This window comes from Cetorhinus maximus, chromosome 1 (genome assembly GCF_964194155.1).
Source record: "Cetorhinus maximus chromosome 1, sCetMax3.hap1.1, whole genome shotgun sequence".
NCBI classification, from domain to species: Eukaryota; Metazoa; Chordata; class Chondrichthyes; order Lamniformes; family Cetorhinidae; genus Cetorhinus; species Cetorhinus maximus.
In genome coordinates, this window is record NC_135879.1 from 141,150,692 (window position 1) to 141,169,760 (window position 19,069).

The 19,069-nt window shown below is 41.5% G+C and overlaps 1 protein-coding gene across 4 annotated transcripts in view; it reads right to left on the minus strand.

The window, feature by feature from the left end:
• The window catches only part of tec (tec protein tyrosine kinase), a 182,611-nt gene that overhangs the window by 148,636 nt on the left and 14,906 nt on the right, over positions 1-19,069 (minus strand). For all 4 annotated transcript variants that reach the window (XM_078547497.1, XM_078547488.1, XM_078547506.1 and 1 more), the window contains one exon: positions 8,519-8,715. In XM_078547497.1, the coding sequence (XP_078403623.1) occupies positions 8,519-8,656 (138 nt within the window). In that variant the 5' untranslated portion in view covers positions 8,657-8,715. Of the gene's footprint in view, positions 1-8,518; positions 8,716-19,069 lie in introns of those variants that run through there.

Below are 19,069 nucleotides of genomic sequence, written 5' to 3' on the forward strand. Positions count from 1 at the left end.
CTGCAGCGAGTACCTCACCTACTCCCTCTCCAATGTCTGCCCACCATCTACAAGCCAGGCGTGTGGTGGATAGTCATCTACATAGCTGGATGAGCGCAGCTCCAACAACTTTCAAGAAGCTCGACACCATCCAGGACAAAGCAGCCCACTTGATTGGCACCCTTCCACCACATTAAACACTCTCTTCCTCCACCAGTGGGAGCAGTGTGTGCCATATACAAGATGCAATGTAACAACTCATCGAGGTTTGGAAGCACCTTCCAAACCCACTACCTCTGCCACATAGGAGAACAAGGGCAGCCATCGCACGGACACCACCTGCAAGTTACCCTCCATGTCACACATCACACTGACTTGGAACTACAGTGCCGTTCCTGCTGCTTGGTAAAAATCCTGAAACTTCCTCTCTACCAGCATTGTGGGCGTACATACACTGCATGGACTGCAGTGGTTCAAGAAGGCAGCTCTTCACCACCACCTCCAGGGAAATTAGGGATGGGCAATAAATCCAGGCCTAGCCACATCCCAAGACTGAATAAAAAAAGAATCCACTGCTGCCACTGATTCAGAATGTTTCACCAAGTGCAGATTTCTGTAGCTCACAAGCTATCCCATGCACAATACCAACATCAGAACTATTGCTTGGGAGTGATGGAGTAAGTGACATAGCATCTGCATGGTATCTGTGCTCCTCTAAGGTGCTTCATCTGCATGATGGTGCTCCATGTTGACAAAGACCAATACAAAAGCGGTAAATTACATGAATCAGGATGTAAGATAGAAGCAGCAGGTAACAATTTTGAGAGCGCAGGTTGAGGTTTCCAAGCTTGCTTCATATTTGCGAAGGTGTGTGAAGGGATCTAAGAGTTATGACCCGGTTAGGGACCAATAACTTTTTGTTTAAAGTAGACAAAGTTTGAAATCCCAGTTACTCACTAGGAGAAAAAAGTCACAAGATTCCATGGCTGTAAGCAAAAAATAAACTTTACCATACAAGGTCAGAAAAGTAAAACAATCTACAATATCAATCGTATACTCTAACATTCAGGTTTAACATGAGGTAAATATGAATTAACAGGCAAGCTGTGGTCAATCACCATATTGCACATTAAATGGCAGATGCAACCAAGATGGGTACCACAGATTTCTCAGCAATCCACCCAGACATCAGTGGCCACTGTCAGTCAGAAAATCTTGCTGAAACTCTATCTCCCTCACAAGGAATTTCAACTCTTCACTTTCAAAGGTCCAGCCTCTGAATTCCCTCAAAAACCATTCTGACTCAGAATGCCTCAACAACTGCTCACCCCTCGATAGAGGCACCCCCGCCTCTAATTACTGGCATAATTCCAATGCTTTTGCTAGCTTCACTAAGCTGGCACGGACCTTGGGTTTCTTCAAACTCCACTCTCCCAGCTGCACCAAGCTATAAATGGCTCCCAAAGCTTCTCTGAGCCATAACTGCCTTCAGCACGAAACCAGCGGCCTTCTGCCACCTTCTCAGCTCCCCAGGACTTCTCTTGAGCCCCAACTGCCTGGAGCCTGCTAACAGCTCCCAAGGCATCTCTGTGAACTGAAAACCACATGAGGTCCAAATTGCTGGTAGAGGGTGTTAGTTGCAAGCACACAGATAAATTGAAACTAGGAAACCTTCTTAAACTCCACCCATCTCCATGATGATATAGCCTTTCAGGGTTCACTGAATGCTTTTAAACTAATTTAGCTCTAACTCAAAAAAATCTCTTGGATTGCGCTTCTTCACAAGCAGTGTCGACATCACAGCTTCAGTTCTCCAGATAAGTCAATTTACCTGCTGTTTTATGGCTCTCTCTCTTCTATTCTGACTCTATTCAACAAACATGGGTAACCTTCTGAACTGCCATTTTCTTTTGGATGTTCTGGAAATCTCTAAAGCCCAGCATTTTAGTTACCTGACCTTCTTAGCAACAACCTTGCCAGAACTAAACATTACATCTAAAATATTAACATGAATCATGAAACTAGGTATTCATCACTTAAGTAATATGCAGATATACTGCTGCAGTATGCCACTAGACTCTCCATCACAGAAGCTCATAACTGCCTGGGCTAATGATGTATTGGGTTTGTTTGTTCTGCCTGCAACATCTAAATACTGGGACCACAATCCTTCGACCTTGGATCTCTCCATAACATTATGTGCAGGTTATTCAATGCAGCAAGGTGAGAGGAAGCTGGGAGTTAGCGAGTGGCTGTTGAGAAGGTAATAGAGTTGTGTTGGGCTTGTGCATGCAGTGCTGGGTGGAGAAAAATTAATACGGAATGAGGTTGGGGGGTGATGAATGTAAAGAGGAGAATTTCTGATATGAAATGAGGAAGCAGTGATGGATGCAGTTGCTGCATGTGCAAGTGGTAGTGTGCGTGGAGAGAATGGTGTTTGATGAGTGGTGTGAAGAAAGAGTTCAGACTGTTTAGAATAAGGAAAAAAAATGTTTTGGTTTCACCTCGTGATTACCTGGGGAAAATGTGGGAAAAGAAATTGCTGAATGATGGGAGGATGTCAGATAATGCTGCAAGGTGCTAGCAAATGGTGAAGACCTTTACTCACTGTTGCTGCTCATGAGGTCATTGAATGTCTTCCAGTATTGAAGGCAGGTTCTAGGAGTGATGATATTGGCACTGATCCTGCCAGTCACCTCTGTCCAGGTCTGCTTCATCTTGGCCATGGTACACCATTGCAGATTGCCCCTCACTTACTCAACTGGGACCTCACAAAAGCAGGGATTAGCCCTGTGACACATCTACCTTGCCAAAAACTCTTGCAGGGTTGCTTAATTGGAAATGCAACCAGGGGATGTAACTCCACTTTAAGAGGTGCATCCCCACTTCAGGTCGGCATTTGATATCACACCAGCAATTGCACGGGCCATGTGGGTGGACTGACTGATTCATTCTGCATGCAACCCATCAAATTTAAATCAGGTCCAGGTGTTAAATGGTCCAGACCCCATGGCCAAGGATCTGTGGGGATTCCTGCCCACCCCAAATCCATCTCAGGTGAAAATTATGGATCATTCAAATGAGTAACACCAGCTATACAAAGCATGACTCAAATTCAAATAGAATCATAGGCTGTTAGAATACACGAATTTTCAGAAACTTTTAAAGTAGTTGGAATTATATCGCTCTGTGCAGATGACCAAAGGGAAGTCACAGAGCAGGTGATTCCACCTTCAACATAACCATCCCAACAGCAGAGGTTGTGCAATTCTGAAAATAGCTGATATGCAACCATTGTTTCCTAGGTATTAGTCAAATTGCAAGAAGTAGCGAACAGCCATGAGAATAATCCTGGTGTAAAGGGCTCAGTTATGAAAAAAGTCTGGAAAAGCATAAGCTCTTCAGTCTTTAAGATCACTTCTCAAATGTTTCCTTTCAAGAAGGATAAAAAAGTATTAAAAAGGTAATTCCAGAACATCATTTGAAATTAAATTCAGGGGATGATGAGGGGACACAAGTTCAATCTATTAAAATGTAGATTTAAAACTAAAATCAATATGTTCTCTTTGCAGCAGGAATGACTGACATATAAAATGAACTCCTAGTAGAGCTGTGAAGTTAAAAACCCTATAATAATTTACAAAATACTTGGATGCTTCATTAAGGCAATGAGAAATGTGAGGCTGCATCACACAAATTACAAACAAATGGATTAGACGATACATAACAGATTATCCTTAAAGGAACAAGTGCAAGCAGATTGAAGTAGAATTCAGATTTTTGTCCAAATTAATTATTTTTTTCTTCAGGAAAGAATTTTCAAAATGGCATAAACAGGAAGCAAATGTAATGGCTTTGCGTGTAATCTTCCCCCATTGTAAATAAGCCCCATTAAAATTATTGGTTGTGTACTTGCATCAGCTACCAAGTATAAGTTACTTGGTAGGATAAAGACTCAACTCAGCGTCAATTTCCATTAACAGCCCTCTGTCATTTACAAACTAACTAGTTTAAAAATCTATGCAAAATACTATATTATTAACAGCAAAACAAGAAATCGGATAAAGCTCAAGAATGAATAGCTTCAAATAGCTTCAATAAGGCCTGTGAAGACTGGTCTTATTATCCACTAGGGTTAGTCTAGCCTAGCCTTTTTGCTGCTGGGATATGTACATTCATATGTACGTTCAATCTTGCAGGTGAGCATTTTCCCCATTTGCTGTGACACTTGCATGGCGCAAGCCCAAGCCTGGATATTGTCCAGGTCTTGCTGCATTTGAACATGGTCTGCCTCAGCATCTGAGGAGTCGTGAATGGTGCTGAACATGGTGCAATCATCAGTGAACATCCCCACTTCTCGCCTTATGATGGATGGAAGGTCATTGTTGAAGCAGCTGAAGATGGGTGGGCCTAGGACACTACCCTGAGGAACTCCTGCAGTGATGTGCTGGAGCTGAGATGACTGACCTCCAACAACCACCTTCCTTTGTGTTAGGTATGGCTACAACCAGTGGAGAGTTTTCCCCCAGATTCCCATTGACTCCAGTTTTGCCAGGGCTCCTTGATGCCACACTCAGTCAAATGCAGCCTTGATGTCAAGGGCAGTCACTCTCACCTCACCGCAGGAGTTCAACTCTTTTATCCATGTTTGAACTAAGGCTGTAACGAGGTCAGGAGCTGAGTGGCCCTGGCAGAACCTAAGCTGGGCATCAGTGAGCAGGTTATTGCTAAGCAAGTGCCGCTTGATAGCACTGTTGATGACCCCTTCCATTGTTTTACTGATGATGGAGAAGAGAGTAACGGGGAAGTAATTGACCAGGTTGGATTTGTCCTTTGTGTAGACAGGGCATACCTGGGCAATTTTCCACATTGCTGGGTAGATGCCAGTGTTGTAGCTGTACTGGAACAGCTTGGTTAGGGGTGCAGCAAGTTCTGGAGCATAAGTCTTCAGTACTTTTGCCAAAACATTGTCAAGGCCCATAGCCTTTGCAGTATCCAATGCCTTCAGCCATCTCTTGACATCACGTGGAGTGAATCGAATTGGTTGAAGACTGGCATCTGTGATGCTGGTGACCTCTGGAGGAGGCCAAGATGTATCATCCACTCGGCACTTCTGGCAAAGAATGTAGCAAAGGCTTCGGTCTTATCTTTGATGTGCTGAGCGCCCCCAGCATTGAGGATGGGGATATTTCTGGAGCCTCCTCCTCCAGTGAGCTGTTAAATTGTCCACCACCATTCACAACTGGATGTGGCACGATTGCAGAGCTTAGATATGATCAGTTCATTGTGGAACTGCTTAGCCCTGTCTATCACTTGCTGCTTACGCTGTTTGGCACACAAGTAATCCTGTGTTATAGCTTCACCAGGTTGACAGCTCATTTTTAGGTATGCCTGGTTCTGCTCCAGGCATGCATCCTGCACTCTTCATTGAACCAGGGTTGATCCCCTGGCTTGATGGTAATGGCAGAGTGAGGGATGTGCCAGGCCTGAGGTTACAGATTGTGTTCTGCAATTCAGCTGCTGCTGATGGCCCAAGCCTTCATGGATGCCCAGTCTTTAGTTTCTAGATCTATTCAAAATCTATCCTATTTAGCACAGTGGGAGTGCCACACAACACAATGGAGGGTATCTTCAATGTGAAGATAGGACTTGGTCCCCTCAACGACTGTGCAGTGGTCATTCCTGCCGATACTGTCACAGACGGATGCATCTGTGGCAGACAGGTTGGTGAGGATGAGGTCACGTATGTTTTTTCATCTTGTTGGTTCTCTCACCACCTGCTGCAGACCCAGTCTAGCAGCTACGTCCTTTAGGACTCAGCCAGCTCGGTCAGTAGTGGTGTTACCGAGCCACTCTTGGTGGTGCACATTGAAATCCCCCACCCAGAGTACAGTCTGTGTCCTTGCCATCCTCAGTGCTTCCTCCAAGTGGTGTTCAACATGGAGCACCACTGGTTCATCAGCTGAGGGAAGGCAGTACATGGTTATCAGCAGGAGGTTTCTGTGCCCATGCACCTCCCACCTGACTGTATGCCACTGTGCCGCCACATCTGTTAGTTCTGTCCTGCTGGTGGGACAGGACATACTCAGGGATTGTGATGGTGATGTCTCGGGCATTATCTGTAAGATATGATTCCATGAGGGTGACGATGCCAGGCTGTTGCTTGACTAGTCTATGAGGCAGCTCTCCCAATTTTGCCCCCCGACGTTAGTAAGGACGACTTTGCAGAGCCGACAGGGCTGAGTTTGCCGTTGTCATTTCCGGTGCCCACGTCGATGCTGGGTGGTCCATCCAGTTTCATTCCTTTTTGAGACTTTGTAGCAATTTGATACTTAGGTTGGAAACATATGTCCCTATGTTCCTATGTATATGATACAATTCGTTAACAATTTCCAGTCATTTATAAACTATATAGTTTTAACATCAGTGTGATGTAGACTATGTATCTATAGCAAAAAAACAAGATTATAAATGACTGACCTGTTAAGGAATCAGTGCCAACAATTGGAACTACACACAGTGAATTCATCATACTTTACAAGTTATTTGTAACAATTGTATGCTGTCTGATTAATGGACACATTTTAATTGAAATTCCTGCCAGGTCTCCCTAATAGAAAAAGGAAGATGTTACAAGTTTGGCGCCTTCTCTTAGATTTCCCCTTGGTATAATGATGCTGGTAACACCTATAAGCAGTCTGAGCATCTTGAGGTTCCATGTGTGCTTGTACTGTTCAATATCTAAACATACGATAGCATAACCACAGCATCCCTTGTCACCCAAGCTGAACCTGTATCTTTTGCATATGCTACCATATGTGTCTCCAAACCTTTTGGAATTGGCCCAAGAAAACATCTGATAGTAAAAGACAAAGCAACAAATACAAGCTTTTTTCTTAAATTTCACGGCAAGGAAACACACAGAGCAATCATTATGATCAGACTTACTTAAATCAGTACAACTTTCCTTTGAGTAATAATAGAAAATGATGAAAGTTATGTGCTTTCACAAATCAATTGGGCATCTTAATCGACTTAAGCAAAATAACTCCAAATTACTCAATGCTAAATACCCAAGCCTGGAACAAGTTCATCCTTTAGTTTCATATTTGAAAATCTTGATGGACAACCCATGCCCTTTTCTGTTTCTAAATCCTCCTGTGTTGACAACTCAAGACAGCGGCAAAGGCAAAATACTGCAGATGCTGGAAATCTGAAACAAAAACAAAAAAATTCTGGAAAAACTCAATAGGTCTGACAGCATCTGTGGGGCATCTTTTTCTCCACAGCTGACCATAAGACCATAAGACATAGGAGCAGAAATTAGGCCATTCGGCTCATCGAGTCTGCTCTGCCATTCAATCATGGCTGATACCCTGCTGTCAGGCCTGCTGGGTATTTCCAGCATTTTTTTGTTTTTGTTCAAGAGGAGGGCATATGCTAGCCAACTCTTATCAACTTCATGTGCTGCTGTATAGTGGTTACGTTATTAGACTTGCAATCCATAGTACTGGACTAGTAATCTGGATGCATGAGTTCAAACTCCACCATGGCAGCTGGAGAATTTAAATTCAGGTAATTAAATAAAAATCTTGAATTAAAAACCTACTATTAGCGACCACAAAACTACCAGCTTGTCATTAAAACCCATCTGGTTCACTCATACTTTAAGAAAGGAAACCATTGTTGAGTATATTTAAGGTTGAGATAGATAAATTTTTGGGTCTCTCAAGGAATTGAGGCATATGAAGGGCAGGTGAAAAGGTGGAGTTGAGGTAGAAGATCAGCCGCAATCCTTCTGGATGGTGGAGCAGGCTCAAGGGGCCATGTGGTCTATTCCTGCTCCTATTCTTATTTGCTTATGAAATCTGCTGTCTTTACCTGTTCTGGCCTCCATGTGACTCCAGACCCACAGCATCATGACTGATTCTTAACTGCTTCAGAAATGGCCTGGCAAGTCATTCAATTGTATTCAAAAGGTAGCTTACCACCGCCTTCTCAAGGGCAATTAGGGGTAGGTAATAAATGCAGGCCTTGCCAGCAACACCCGCATCCTGTGAATGAATAAAAAGGCATCCTAAACCACAGGCTCTCCAACACAATGGGTGTGAAACAGGCATATTTTGTTTTGGATTTCCAGCATCCGCAGTTTTTTGTTTTTATTATTTTTATATCTGACAAATTATTTGTTAGTTGCAGAAAGAATAAACAACTCCAAAGCTTACCTCATGCAGATTTTACTCAGCTTGCATTTCAGTTTTTTTTTTAAATGATGCAAATACACTTGACTTAAAGCATGACTCTTGAATGAATTTTTTCCCCCAAAAACTATTATGTAGAAAATGGTCAAAAAAATCCTGAAATATGAGGAGGAGTCAGGCAATCCTCTGAAATTCCACTTTTATACATATATATATATATATATGAATTCCCAAAGGAAACATTCAGCTAAATGTTCAAAAAATTTCCACCTTGCCCAATCTGTTGGGATTCTATAAATTTACATAAATTTCACTATTTTATTAATAATCAATCTCACCTCAGGACGACCATCATAGTACGTTAATCTTGACTTTGTCAAAACAAACAATCTTTCTTTATAGTTGAGTGGAGATGTCCGTTTCTTCTGTTGTGATCTTTTAATTAAGGTCTCTTCAAGAATAGGATCTGCATTCATCTCTTCCCAAGATCCTCGTTCCGTCTTACTAGTGAGCAGAAGGCCCACTACACTATGGGCTGAAATAATTTTAAAAATGAACAGTTCAATATAGGTTTACATGTTAAAAAATCAAACTTATAACACCTTATTTGATTTGTGATCTATGATTGATTCAAAAAAAATCACTAAAACAGAATAATTTATCTTTAACAATCTACTTATCCAGTGAAAAGCAACTTCTTAAATTTCTTACCTGAAAAAAAACTGATAAATAAATCTGTATCACTAAAAATCAATCCCTTGGCTTTTTTTTAAAAAGATCAAGATTACAAAATCCATCTTGTAATATTTTATTGTCGTCCAAACACAATAAACAACTTATAATTTAAACTGCATCCACATGTTACAAACCAATGAACATTAATAAGAACCAATGAAACAAAAACAGAAAATGCAGATCAGGCAGCATCTGTGGAGAGTGAAACATGATAATGTTTCTGGTTGATGATCTGGCAAAACTATTCCTATTTTTGTTTCAGGATTCCAGCATCCATACTATTTCACTTTCACACTTGTTATGTGTTCGCCTGTGCAACGTATGTTGCACTGAATGAGATAACGTGTTGAACAGCAATACAAGAGACTTGACTGGTGGAAATAAGCCAACATGGGCCATTATGCCATGTAAAACAAACTTTTTATTGGCATATATGTTACAACGTAGTCAATAGCCATGGAAGGAGAAGGTTCCAAAGCATACCTTGCCAAGTTCATGATTTAAGAAAAGGCTGAAAGTATGTAGGAATCCAAAGATGATCACTTGCCACAAATTCCATTCCCTGGACACTGATTCCATCCTCCTCCCTGGCAACTATCTAATGCTGAAACAGGTCATGAACAATTTGGCCCTGAGCTAAGTTTCTCAACCTATACCCTCCCCATCACCAAGACCACCTACTTCCTCCTCTGTAAAATCTCTTGGCTCCCCCTGCTGCTGCATCAGCCTACCTGTTGCTGGAACTCTTGTTCATGCTTCAGTCATCTCCAGACTGAACTATTCCAATGCTCTTCCAGCTGGCTTCATATCTGCCACCCATGAAAACTTCAGGTCATCCAAATTTCTGCTACCCATACCCTAACCAGACACATTCATCAATCACCATGGTGCTTGCTAACCTGCATTGGTTCCTTTTCCATCAATGTCTGAAATTAAAAATTCTTAATCTTTAAAAAAAATGCCTAGTATTTCAAATCCAGCATGATCTTACCCCTTCCTATAGCCTCCTCCAGCTCTACAACTTTCCAAGGACTCTGCGGTCCTTCAATTATGGTCTCTCTGCATCCCCAATTCTCTTTGCTCTTCCATTGGTAGCTGTGCCTTCAGCTGTCTAGGCCCTGAGCTTCTTCACCTCACGGCACTCCTTAATATCTACCACTGACCAATCTTTTAATCAACTTTGCTAACATTTTTTGCAACTCGATGTCAAATTTTCTTTGAAACACCCATGTGAAACACCAAGGAAAATTTTACTACATTGGCTCCTTGTCTGTCAACACCACAACTTGAAATTTCTCATTATGTTCAAATCCCTCCATAGCCTCACCACTCCCGATCGATGCAACCAGCTCTAGTGTTACAACCCTCGAAAAACTCTGTGATACTCTAATTCTGGCCTCTTCTGGATTCCCCTATCACTCCAGTATTGATGACTGTGCTTTCAGTCATCCATGCCACAGCTCTGTAATTCCCTCCCTAAACCTCTCCAACTGCATTAAGACTGTCCTTAAACATATCTCTTTGACAAAGCATTTAGTCACCTGTCATAATATTTTCTCCTTTGCCTCAGTCTCAACATTTGCCTGATTATACTGCTCTGAAATGCCTCAAGATGCACACCCCTACACTGGTTATGGGCCTGTCAATACCTCAGTTTTAAAATTTTCAAGCTTGTTTTCAAATTTCTTCTTAGACTCGTATCACCCTATGTAGCCTCCTTCAGTTCTACAATTTAGATCTCTGTGCTCCTCCAATTCTAGCCTCTTGCGATCTCTATTTTCATCACTCCAGCATTAGCTTTTAGCTGCCTAGGCCACAAGCTCTGGAAGTCCCCCCCTAAAATTCTCTGCCTCTTCTTTTTTAAGATGCTTTATGACAGAAGCAGTCCATGTTCAAATGCAGCAAGACCTGGACAATATCCAGGCTTGGGCTGACAAGTAGCAAGTAACATTTGCGCCACACAAGTGTCAGGCAACGACCACCTCCAACAAGAGAGAATCCAACCATCGCCCCTTGACGTTCAATGGTATTACCATCACTGGAATCCCAGACTATCAACATTCTGCTGGCTACCGTTGACCAGAAACTGAACTGGACTAGCCATATAAATACTGTGGCTACAAGAGCAGGTCAGAGGCTAGGAATCCTACCATGAGTAATTCACCTCCTGACTCTCCAAAGCCTGTCCACCATCTACAAGGCACAGGTCAGGAGTGTAATGGAATACTCCCCACTTGCCTGCATGAGTGCAGCTTAAGAAGCTTGATACCGTCCAGAACAAAACAGCCCACTTGATTGGCACCACATCCACAAACATTCACTCCCTCCACCACTGACGCACAGTAGCAGTACTGTGTACCATCCACAAGATGCACCGCAGGAATTCACCAAGGCTCCTTCAACAGCACCTTTCAAACCCACTATCACTACCATCTAGGAGGACAAGGGCAGCAGGCAAAAACAAAAACAGAACTACCTGGAAAACTCAGCAGGTCTGGCAGCATCGGTGGAGAAGAGCACGGTTGACGTTTCGAATCCTCATGACCCTTCAACAGAACTAAATAAAAATAGGAAAGGGGTGAAATATAAGCTGGTTTAAGTGGTGGGGGGGGGGGGGTGTTGGGACAAGAAGAGCTCGGTAAAGGGCCAGTGATAGGTGGAGATAACCAAAAGATGTCACAGACAAAAGAACAAAGAGGTGTTGAAGGTGGTGATATTATCTAAAGGAATGTGCTAATTAAGGGTAGAAAGCAGGACAAACAAGGTACAGATAGCTCTAGTGTGGGTGGGGTGAAGGAACACTAAAAAGGCTAAAAGGTAGAGATAAAACAATGGATGGAAATACATTTAAAAATAATAGAAATAGGTGGGAAAAGAAAAATCTATATAAATTATTGGAAAGAACAAAAAGGAGGGGGAAAAAACGGCAGCAGGCAGTTGGGAACACCACCACCTGGAAGTTCCCCTCCAAATCACTCACCATCCTGACTTGGAAATATATCGCCGTTCCTTCACTGTCGCTGGGTCAAAATCCTGGGACTCCCTTCCTAACAGCACTGTGGGTGTACCAGGGACTGCAGCAGTTCAAGAGGACAGCTCACCACCACCTTCTCAAGGGCAATTAGGGATGGGCAATAAATCCTGGCCCGGCCAGCAAAGCCCACATCCCATGAATGAATAAAAAAATTGTTTTAATATCACTTCATGTGGCTCAGTGTCAGATTTTGTTTGATAATGCTCCTAAGAAGAATCTTAGGAAATCTCACTACAGTAAAAAGGATGCTATACAAATACAAGATGTTGTTATTGAGTACAAAACAAAAACAGAATTACCTGGAAAAACTCAGCAAGTCTGGCAGCATCGGCGTTTTTCCAGGTAATTCTGTTTTTGTTTTGTTTTGGATTTCCAGCATCCGCAGTAGCTTTTAGCTTTTTGTTTTTATCGTTGTTATTGAGTGTTAGTTTGCAATCACTGAATCACCTTGCCGCCAAGTTACAACTTACTTCAATAAGATAGGAATAGAAAATTCTATTATGAACCTCTTTTCAAAATCTCTGACTTAGCTATTGCCTTTCATGAAATTCTGTGTGCTTCCACCAGCCTAAACACAAGTGAATTATGAGCACTAAATAAATTGTTATTTTGCGACAATAGCACCAGGATATTGCCCTTGAATTACATACAACTATGTTAGAAGCAAATGTGTGCTTTGACTATGTAATCCAACATGCTGTTAACTTTTTGATAGTGAATTTATTGGACATGCTGGGTGTTGAGTCACATTGGATCTTTTTCATATCAATCTTTCATAAATTGGGTGGACAAAATAAAGGAGGAAGGCAAAGTGGATGATAAGTCTATGTAAATACTTCAGATTTGTCTCCATAGAAAGTTATCTGCCCATTGTTGTGTAAACTTACACACCTTGTCCAACTTGTTCTGTGACTTAACTGACTCTTTTGATTTCACTGTCTCCCCTAGCATGGTATCATTTTCAAGTTTGACCATTTTGCATTAATTATCTCAATCCAGGTCATTTACATAAATTCAAAACAGTAGAGGTCATAACATTACACCCTGAAGCATCCCATTCAGTACTTTCTCCAGTCTGACATTAATGAATACACATTGTTTACCACCAATTCCCAGAGTTTATTCTGACTCCCCATAGATTTGGCTTTGATAAATAGTCTTTCATTTAGAACTTTAACAAAAGTCTTTTGAAAGTTAAGGTAAACAATTTCGTAGCTATTTGCATTGCTCACTTGGGTTTTTACCTTCTCAACTAGTTTGGGAGCTTTGTATATCTTCCTGTTGCACTTAAACTACACACAACATCTTTAATGTGTCATGTTTTACCATCCACCAGCTTATCCAGAAACCCATCTAGGCAATGGTCATCCATAAATGAAATTACACCAAGTTACTAGGTCTTGTGTTGCCTTTCGCCAGTTTGAACCTATACCCTACCCCAAAAGTATACTCAAGGGGAAGTTTGAACAGAGCATTGTACGAATTCAGCCTGATATCTTTCAATTTACTCAGAAGTGTTTTACTTTCAATTATTCATTGCTGTTCCAAGGACTAGATGTAAGTCTAGCACCATCCTTACATTTGTTTCAACTCATTGTTGGCTAGTCCAGCAGCAATATACAAGCTACCCATTTTTTCCCCCAATGTGCAATATATTACACTTGCTCATATTTAATTTCACTGGCTATTAATTCACCCATTTAGAAATTTTAACTGGCTAACTTTGTGGGTTTGTCTCAGACTCAGCTATACTTTCATATCTAATACAATTTATTAATTTAACCAATTTGTATTGAGATTCAAATCATTACCAGATATTAACTGCAGTGTCCATTCTTGGGGATAACCACTCATTTCTTCCCTGCCATCACATTTCATCTACCAAGCAATTACTATTTTCTTTCTTTCAACCAATTTCTTATCTATTTAAAGTTGTTACTTGGAAATCTTGGCCTAAGCTGATTCAGCAGCTTTTCATGAAGAACTTTGTTGAATGATTTCTGGGTGACTCAATAGTGAATTTATTGGACATGCTGGGTGTTGAGTCACATTGGATGTTTTTCATATCAATCTTTCATAAATTGGGTGGATAAAATAAAGGAGGAAGGCAAAGTGGATAATATGTCTATGTAAATACTTCAGATTTGTCTCCATGGAAAGTTATCTGCCCACTGTTGTGTAAACTTACGCACCTTGTCCAACTTGTTATGTGATTTAACTGCCTCTTTTGATTTCACTGTCTCCCCTAGCATGGTATCATTTCAAATTTAACCATTGACACAATGTCACAATACAGCCTATTTTAGCTGTCACTTCCTCAAAAAAAGGAAAATGATCTTGAGCTTTAATAGGACCCTACCAGTAGTAAGTAGTACATGCCTTGGCCATCCAACAAATGGAAACATTTAACTGATTCTAATGTTCCTTTTAAAAATTTAACAATAAACTTAATTTAATATTTTTGCAGCTCAAGAGAGAGTTGCTTCAGTTGCTTTGTAACATCACTGTCAGTGATCTCATATCCGTAGAAACTGGATTTGGCTCTTCTAATATTTTCTCAGACGAGGGTTAAATTTTTTTTTTTGCTATTCTTGGATGTGGAAGTCACTGGCAAGGTCAACAGCTGTTGCCCATCCCAAATTGCCCTTGAGCTGAGTGGCATGCTCAGCCATTTCAGAGAGCCAACTACATTGCTGTGGAGCTGGAGTCACATGTAGGCCAAACCAGGTAAGGATGGCAGATTTTCTTCCCCAAAGGACATTAACGAACCAGATGGGTTTTTAACCACGATTGACAATAGTTTCATGGTGACCATTACCAAGACTAGCTTTCAATTCCAGATTTATTAACTGAAGTTAAATTCCACCAACTGGCCTGCCTGGATTTGAACCCAGAGCATTAGCCTGGGCCCCTGGATTACTAATGCAGTGATATTAACACTAGACCACCATCTCTCCCTTAATAACAATAATGTGCCAAAAAAGTTAATATTTATGTTAGAACAAAACATACTATCTACGAGCACCTATCAATCCATTTTCTCCAAAGTTTTTACATGACTGTTTTAAGTTACAATTGAAAATAAAGTTGGGCCACAAGATAAGCAACACTAAAGTAGTTATTATCTGCCCAATCCTTATTGGTGAAATATTATTTCCAGACAAGGGATGAGAAATTAACATGGAAAATTTAACAGAAATTCTCAACCTTTAGCCCTAATGAGACCACTATAATTTAGCATATAAAAGTTTTTAAGAATCACAAAATAATTAACATTTTTTCTACTTGATAAACAGGTTTCTAACTTTAGCTATTTAACAAAGGAGCGAAAGAAAAACCAGAGAAGTTAAACTAACTGGTCTGTAGTGAGGTTATAGGGAAGTTACAGGAATCTTTCATCAAAAAAGCCCAGTGAGACCAGCAGGGGGATAAAAGCCAAACAGCATTTGAAAGAAAAATGAAGCGTGACATCACAGGGGAACCAGAAAGTGTTTGATTGGCAAGTATTTATTCCTCTCTCTAAACAAGGGGATTTGCTCAAATTAGGAGACAGGAAATTAAAAATTTCAATTGGGCTACGTATAAGTTAGTGAATTAATAAAATGTAAGCACAGAGCAGATCTGGAGGCATCAAGTAAATTAAATACTGCAATTTTAACAATCTAGTTAGCACCTTGTTTAACAGGGAACAGAGGGGGTTTTGTTTAGATCACGCATGGGCATATGAGAATCTTTGTTTGCAATTCCTGCAGCACACAGGAACTTCAGGGCACTTCACTAGTCTTGGGAAACCATGTGTAGGGGAAGTGTTTCCAGCTGCTTCAGCTCGAGCTCAGAATTTCCAAGCTGGAGACATCGCAGAGCATCAGGGAGGATATGTTGCCTGGATCATAATTTCCAGGAGGTGGCCAACCCAGACGCAGTGAGAGTTCTGGATAATAGACAGGTGGTCATCAGGAAGAGTAGGAAAAGGCAGAAAGCACAAGAATCTTTGGGGTGTGTACCACTTTCAAACAGGTACTCTGCATTGAAGACTGCTGAGAATGACCACGCCATGAAGAAGTACAGTCTAGACCATGCCAACAATTGGTAAAGGAGGTTACAGCACAGTGTAAAAATGCTGTGGTTGTAGGAGATTCCATAGTCAGGGGGACAGTCAGGTATTTCTGCAACTGCCATTCTGAGTGCCACATGGTGTGTTGCCTCCCTGGTACCAGAGTAAAGGACATCACAGAGCAGGTGCAGAATATTCTGCAAGGGGAAGGATGTGTGCCAGAAGTTGTGTTACACGTTGACACCACTAACATAGAGAGGACAGGTACTGAGGTTCTACAGTTAAATTTTCAGGAGTCAGAAAGGAAGTTAAAAAGTAGGACCTCAAAGATAATAATCTTTGGATTACTCCCAGTACCTATGTGCTAGCAAGAGTAGAAATAGGAAGATAGGGAGGTTCAATGCGTGGTTTGAGGCATGGTGCAGGAGGGAGCGTTTCAGATTCTTGGAACAGTGGGGCCAATTCAGAGCAGAAGGCACCTATTCAAAAGGGGCAGCTTTACCTCAATAGAACTGGGACCAATGTACTATGAACCTCATAGGGAGGATCGTTAGTGTGGCCGGGGAGTGTTTATACTAAATTGGCAGGAGGTTAGGCACCAGCATATGGAAATAGAAAAGAGGCATAAAAGTGAGAGTGTTGAATAGTGCTAAAGATAGGACTGGACTAAGAAGGACAATGAGGAATGCAAAGAAAGGATTACAATGCATGAAGGTAAACACAAAGTTGGGTGGATAAGGTTGGTGAACAACAAGCATAAATATGTCAGAATATGATGTAGCAGCAATAAGGAAATGAGACTGAAAAATAGTGAGAACTGGGCGCTTAACATTCAAGTATCTATAAAGTGTTCAGAAACGAAAGGAAAGGCGAAAAAACAGAGGTGGGATGGGGAGAGTATTACTTAAGGAAGGCTTTATAGTGTTGCAAAGAGGGGGATATCCTTGAGGGGGCAAGGAGAGAATCCATTTGGTTAGAATTGAGAAACAAAAAGAGGATGATTGCTACTTGGGGTATTCTATAGGTCTCCAAATGGTGACAGAGAGATAGAGGAGCAAATCTGCAAGGAAATCACAGAGATGTGCAAGAATTATAGTGGTGATACTGGGGGATGTTAATTACCCAAATATCAATTGGGACAGTGTTAGAGTAAAGGGCAAGGAGGGAGAGGAATTTCTGCAACATGGTCAGGTGAACTTCCTTAATCAATAAGTTCTCAGCCCAACTAGAAAGGAGGCATTGCTATATCTGATGTTAGGAAATGAGGGGCAGCAAGTGGACTAAGTGTTTGTGGGGAACACTTGGGTAAGTGTAATCATCGTATCATAAGGTTTAGACTAGTAATGCAGAAGAGCAAGGAACAATCTGAAGTAGGACATCAAAATTGGATGAGGTCTAATTTCAATGGCATGTGGAGGGATCTAATCAGGATAAAATCGACCAAAGATTGACAGGAAAAGCAGGAACAATGGATAGTCTTTAAGGAAAGGATGCTTCAGGTATCAGCTAGGCACATCTGAACAAGGGCGAAAGGCAGGGGGAATGAAAACCAGGGCCCCTTGTATGGAGAGGGAGATCGAGAGCATGATGAAATAACAAGAGGGCGTGTTATGCACGCAGGTGAATTTTTCAAGTGAGAATCAGGTAAAATACAATAGGTTGAGAGGGGAAAAGTGAAGAGGAAAATAAGACAGGCAAGGAGAGAAATTAAGAATAAAAATGGCAGTCAACACAAAGGGGAACCGAAAATTCTTCTACTGACATATAAATAGTAAGCAGGTATCAAGAGGTGGAGGGGGTCCTATTAGTGACAAAGAGGGTGATTTATACTTAGAGGTGCAGAGCAGAGCTAGAATACTTAATGGATACTTTGTATCAGTGTTTATTAAGGAAGGGAAATCTGACAAAATATCAGTAGAAGCAGAGATAGTAGAGGTAATGGATGGAGTGAAAATTGACGGAGGTGGTCCAAGAAAGGCTGGCTATACAAAGTAGATAAATCACATGGTCTGGATGGCTTGCACCCCGGGTTGCTAAAGAAAGTGGAGTTGGAGATAGTGGAAGGGTGTGCCATAATAGATAGTTGGAGAGAAGTGAAAAAGCAACTATGTGAAATTGGATAGACACTTGAAGGAAATAAACTTGCAGGGCTGCAGGAGTAGAATGGGTGAATGAGACTAACCAGACTGCTCCATGGAGGGCCAGCTTGAAATCAATGGGCCGAACGGCCTCCTCCTGTGCTGAAATGACTATGACAGAGCGACTGAGCTCTTGAACAGCCAACCGCTAAATGAAGAGTCAGTGTTAGATTTGCAATTGGCAAGACTAGTTGAAATTTTTGAGGTTACGAGCATGGTGAACAGGACAGTGTTTGTATGGATTTCCAGAAAGCATCATTAAGGTTCCTTCACTGTCACTGGGTCAAATTCCTGGAACTCCCTTCCCAACAGCACTGTGGGTGTACCTACACCACATGGACTGTAGCAGTTCAGGAAGGTAGCTAATCACGACCTTCTCATGAGGCAAGAAGACATAGACAATAAATGCTGGCCTGGCCAGCAATGCCCACACCCGACAAGTGAATTAAAAAAAAAGATATCAGCAAAACTGCAGGTGCACAAAATCAGGAAGTAACTTTGGTAAACAGGTTGGCAATTGCTTGGGAGGTGGCAGAGAGAATAGCAGCAAAATGAATATTCTATGCTTGGTAGGGTGAGATAAGAACATAGGAATATAGGATAAAAGCAAAAAACTGCGGATGCTGGAAATCCAAAACAAAAACAAAAATACCTGGAAAAACTCAACTGGTCTGGCAGCATCTACGGAGAGGAGCACAGTTAACGTTTCGAGTCCGTATGACTCTTCAACAGAACTAAGTAAAAATAGAAGAGAGGTGAAATATAAGCTGGTTTAAGGGGGGGGACAAGAAGAGCTGGATAGAGGGCCAGTGATAGGTGGAGATAACCAAAAGATGTCACAGACAAAGGGACAAAGAGGTGTTGAAGGTGGTGATATTATCTAAAGGAATGTGCTAATTGAGGGTAGAAAGCAGGACGAGCAAGGTAC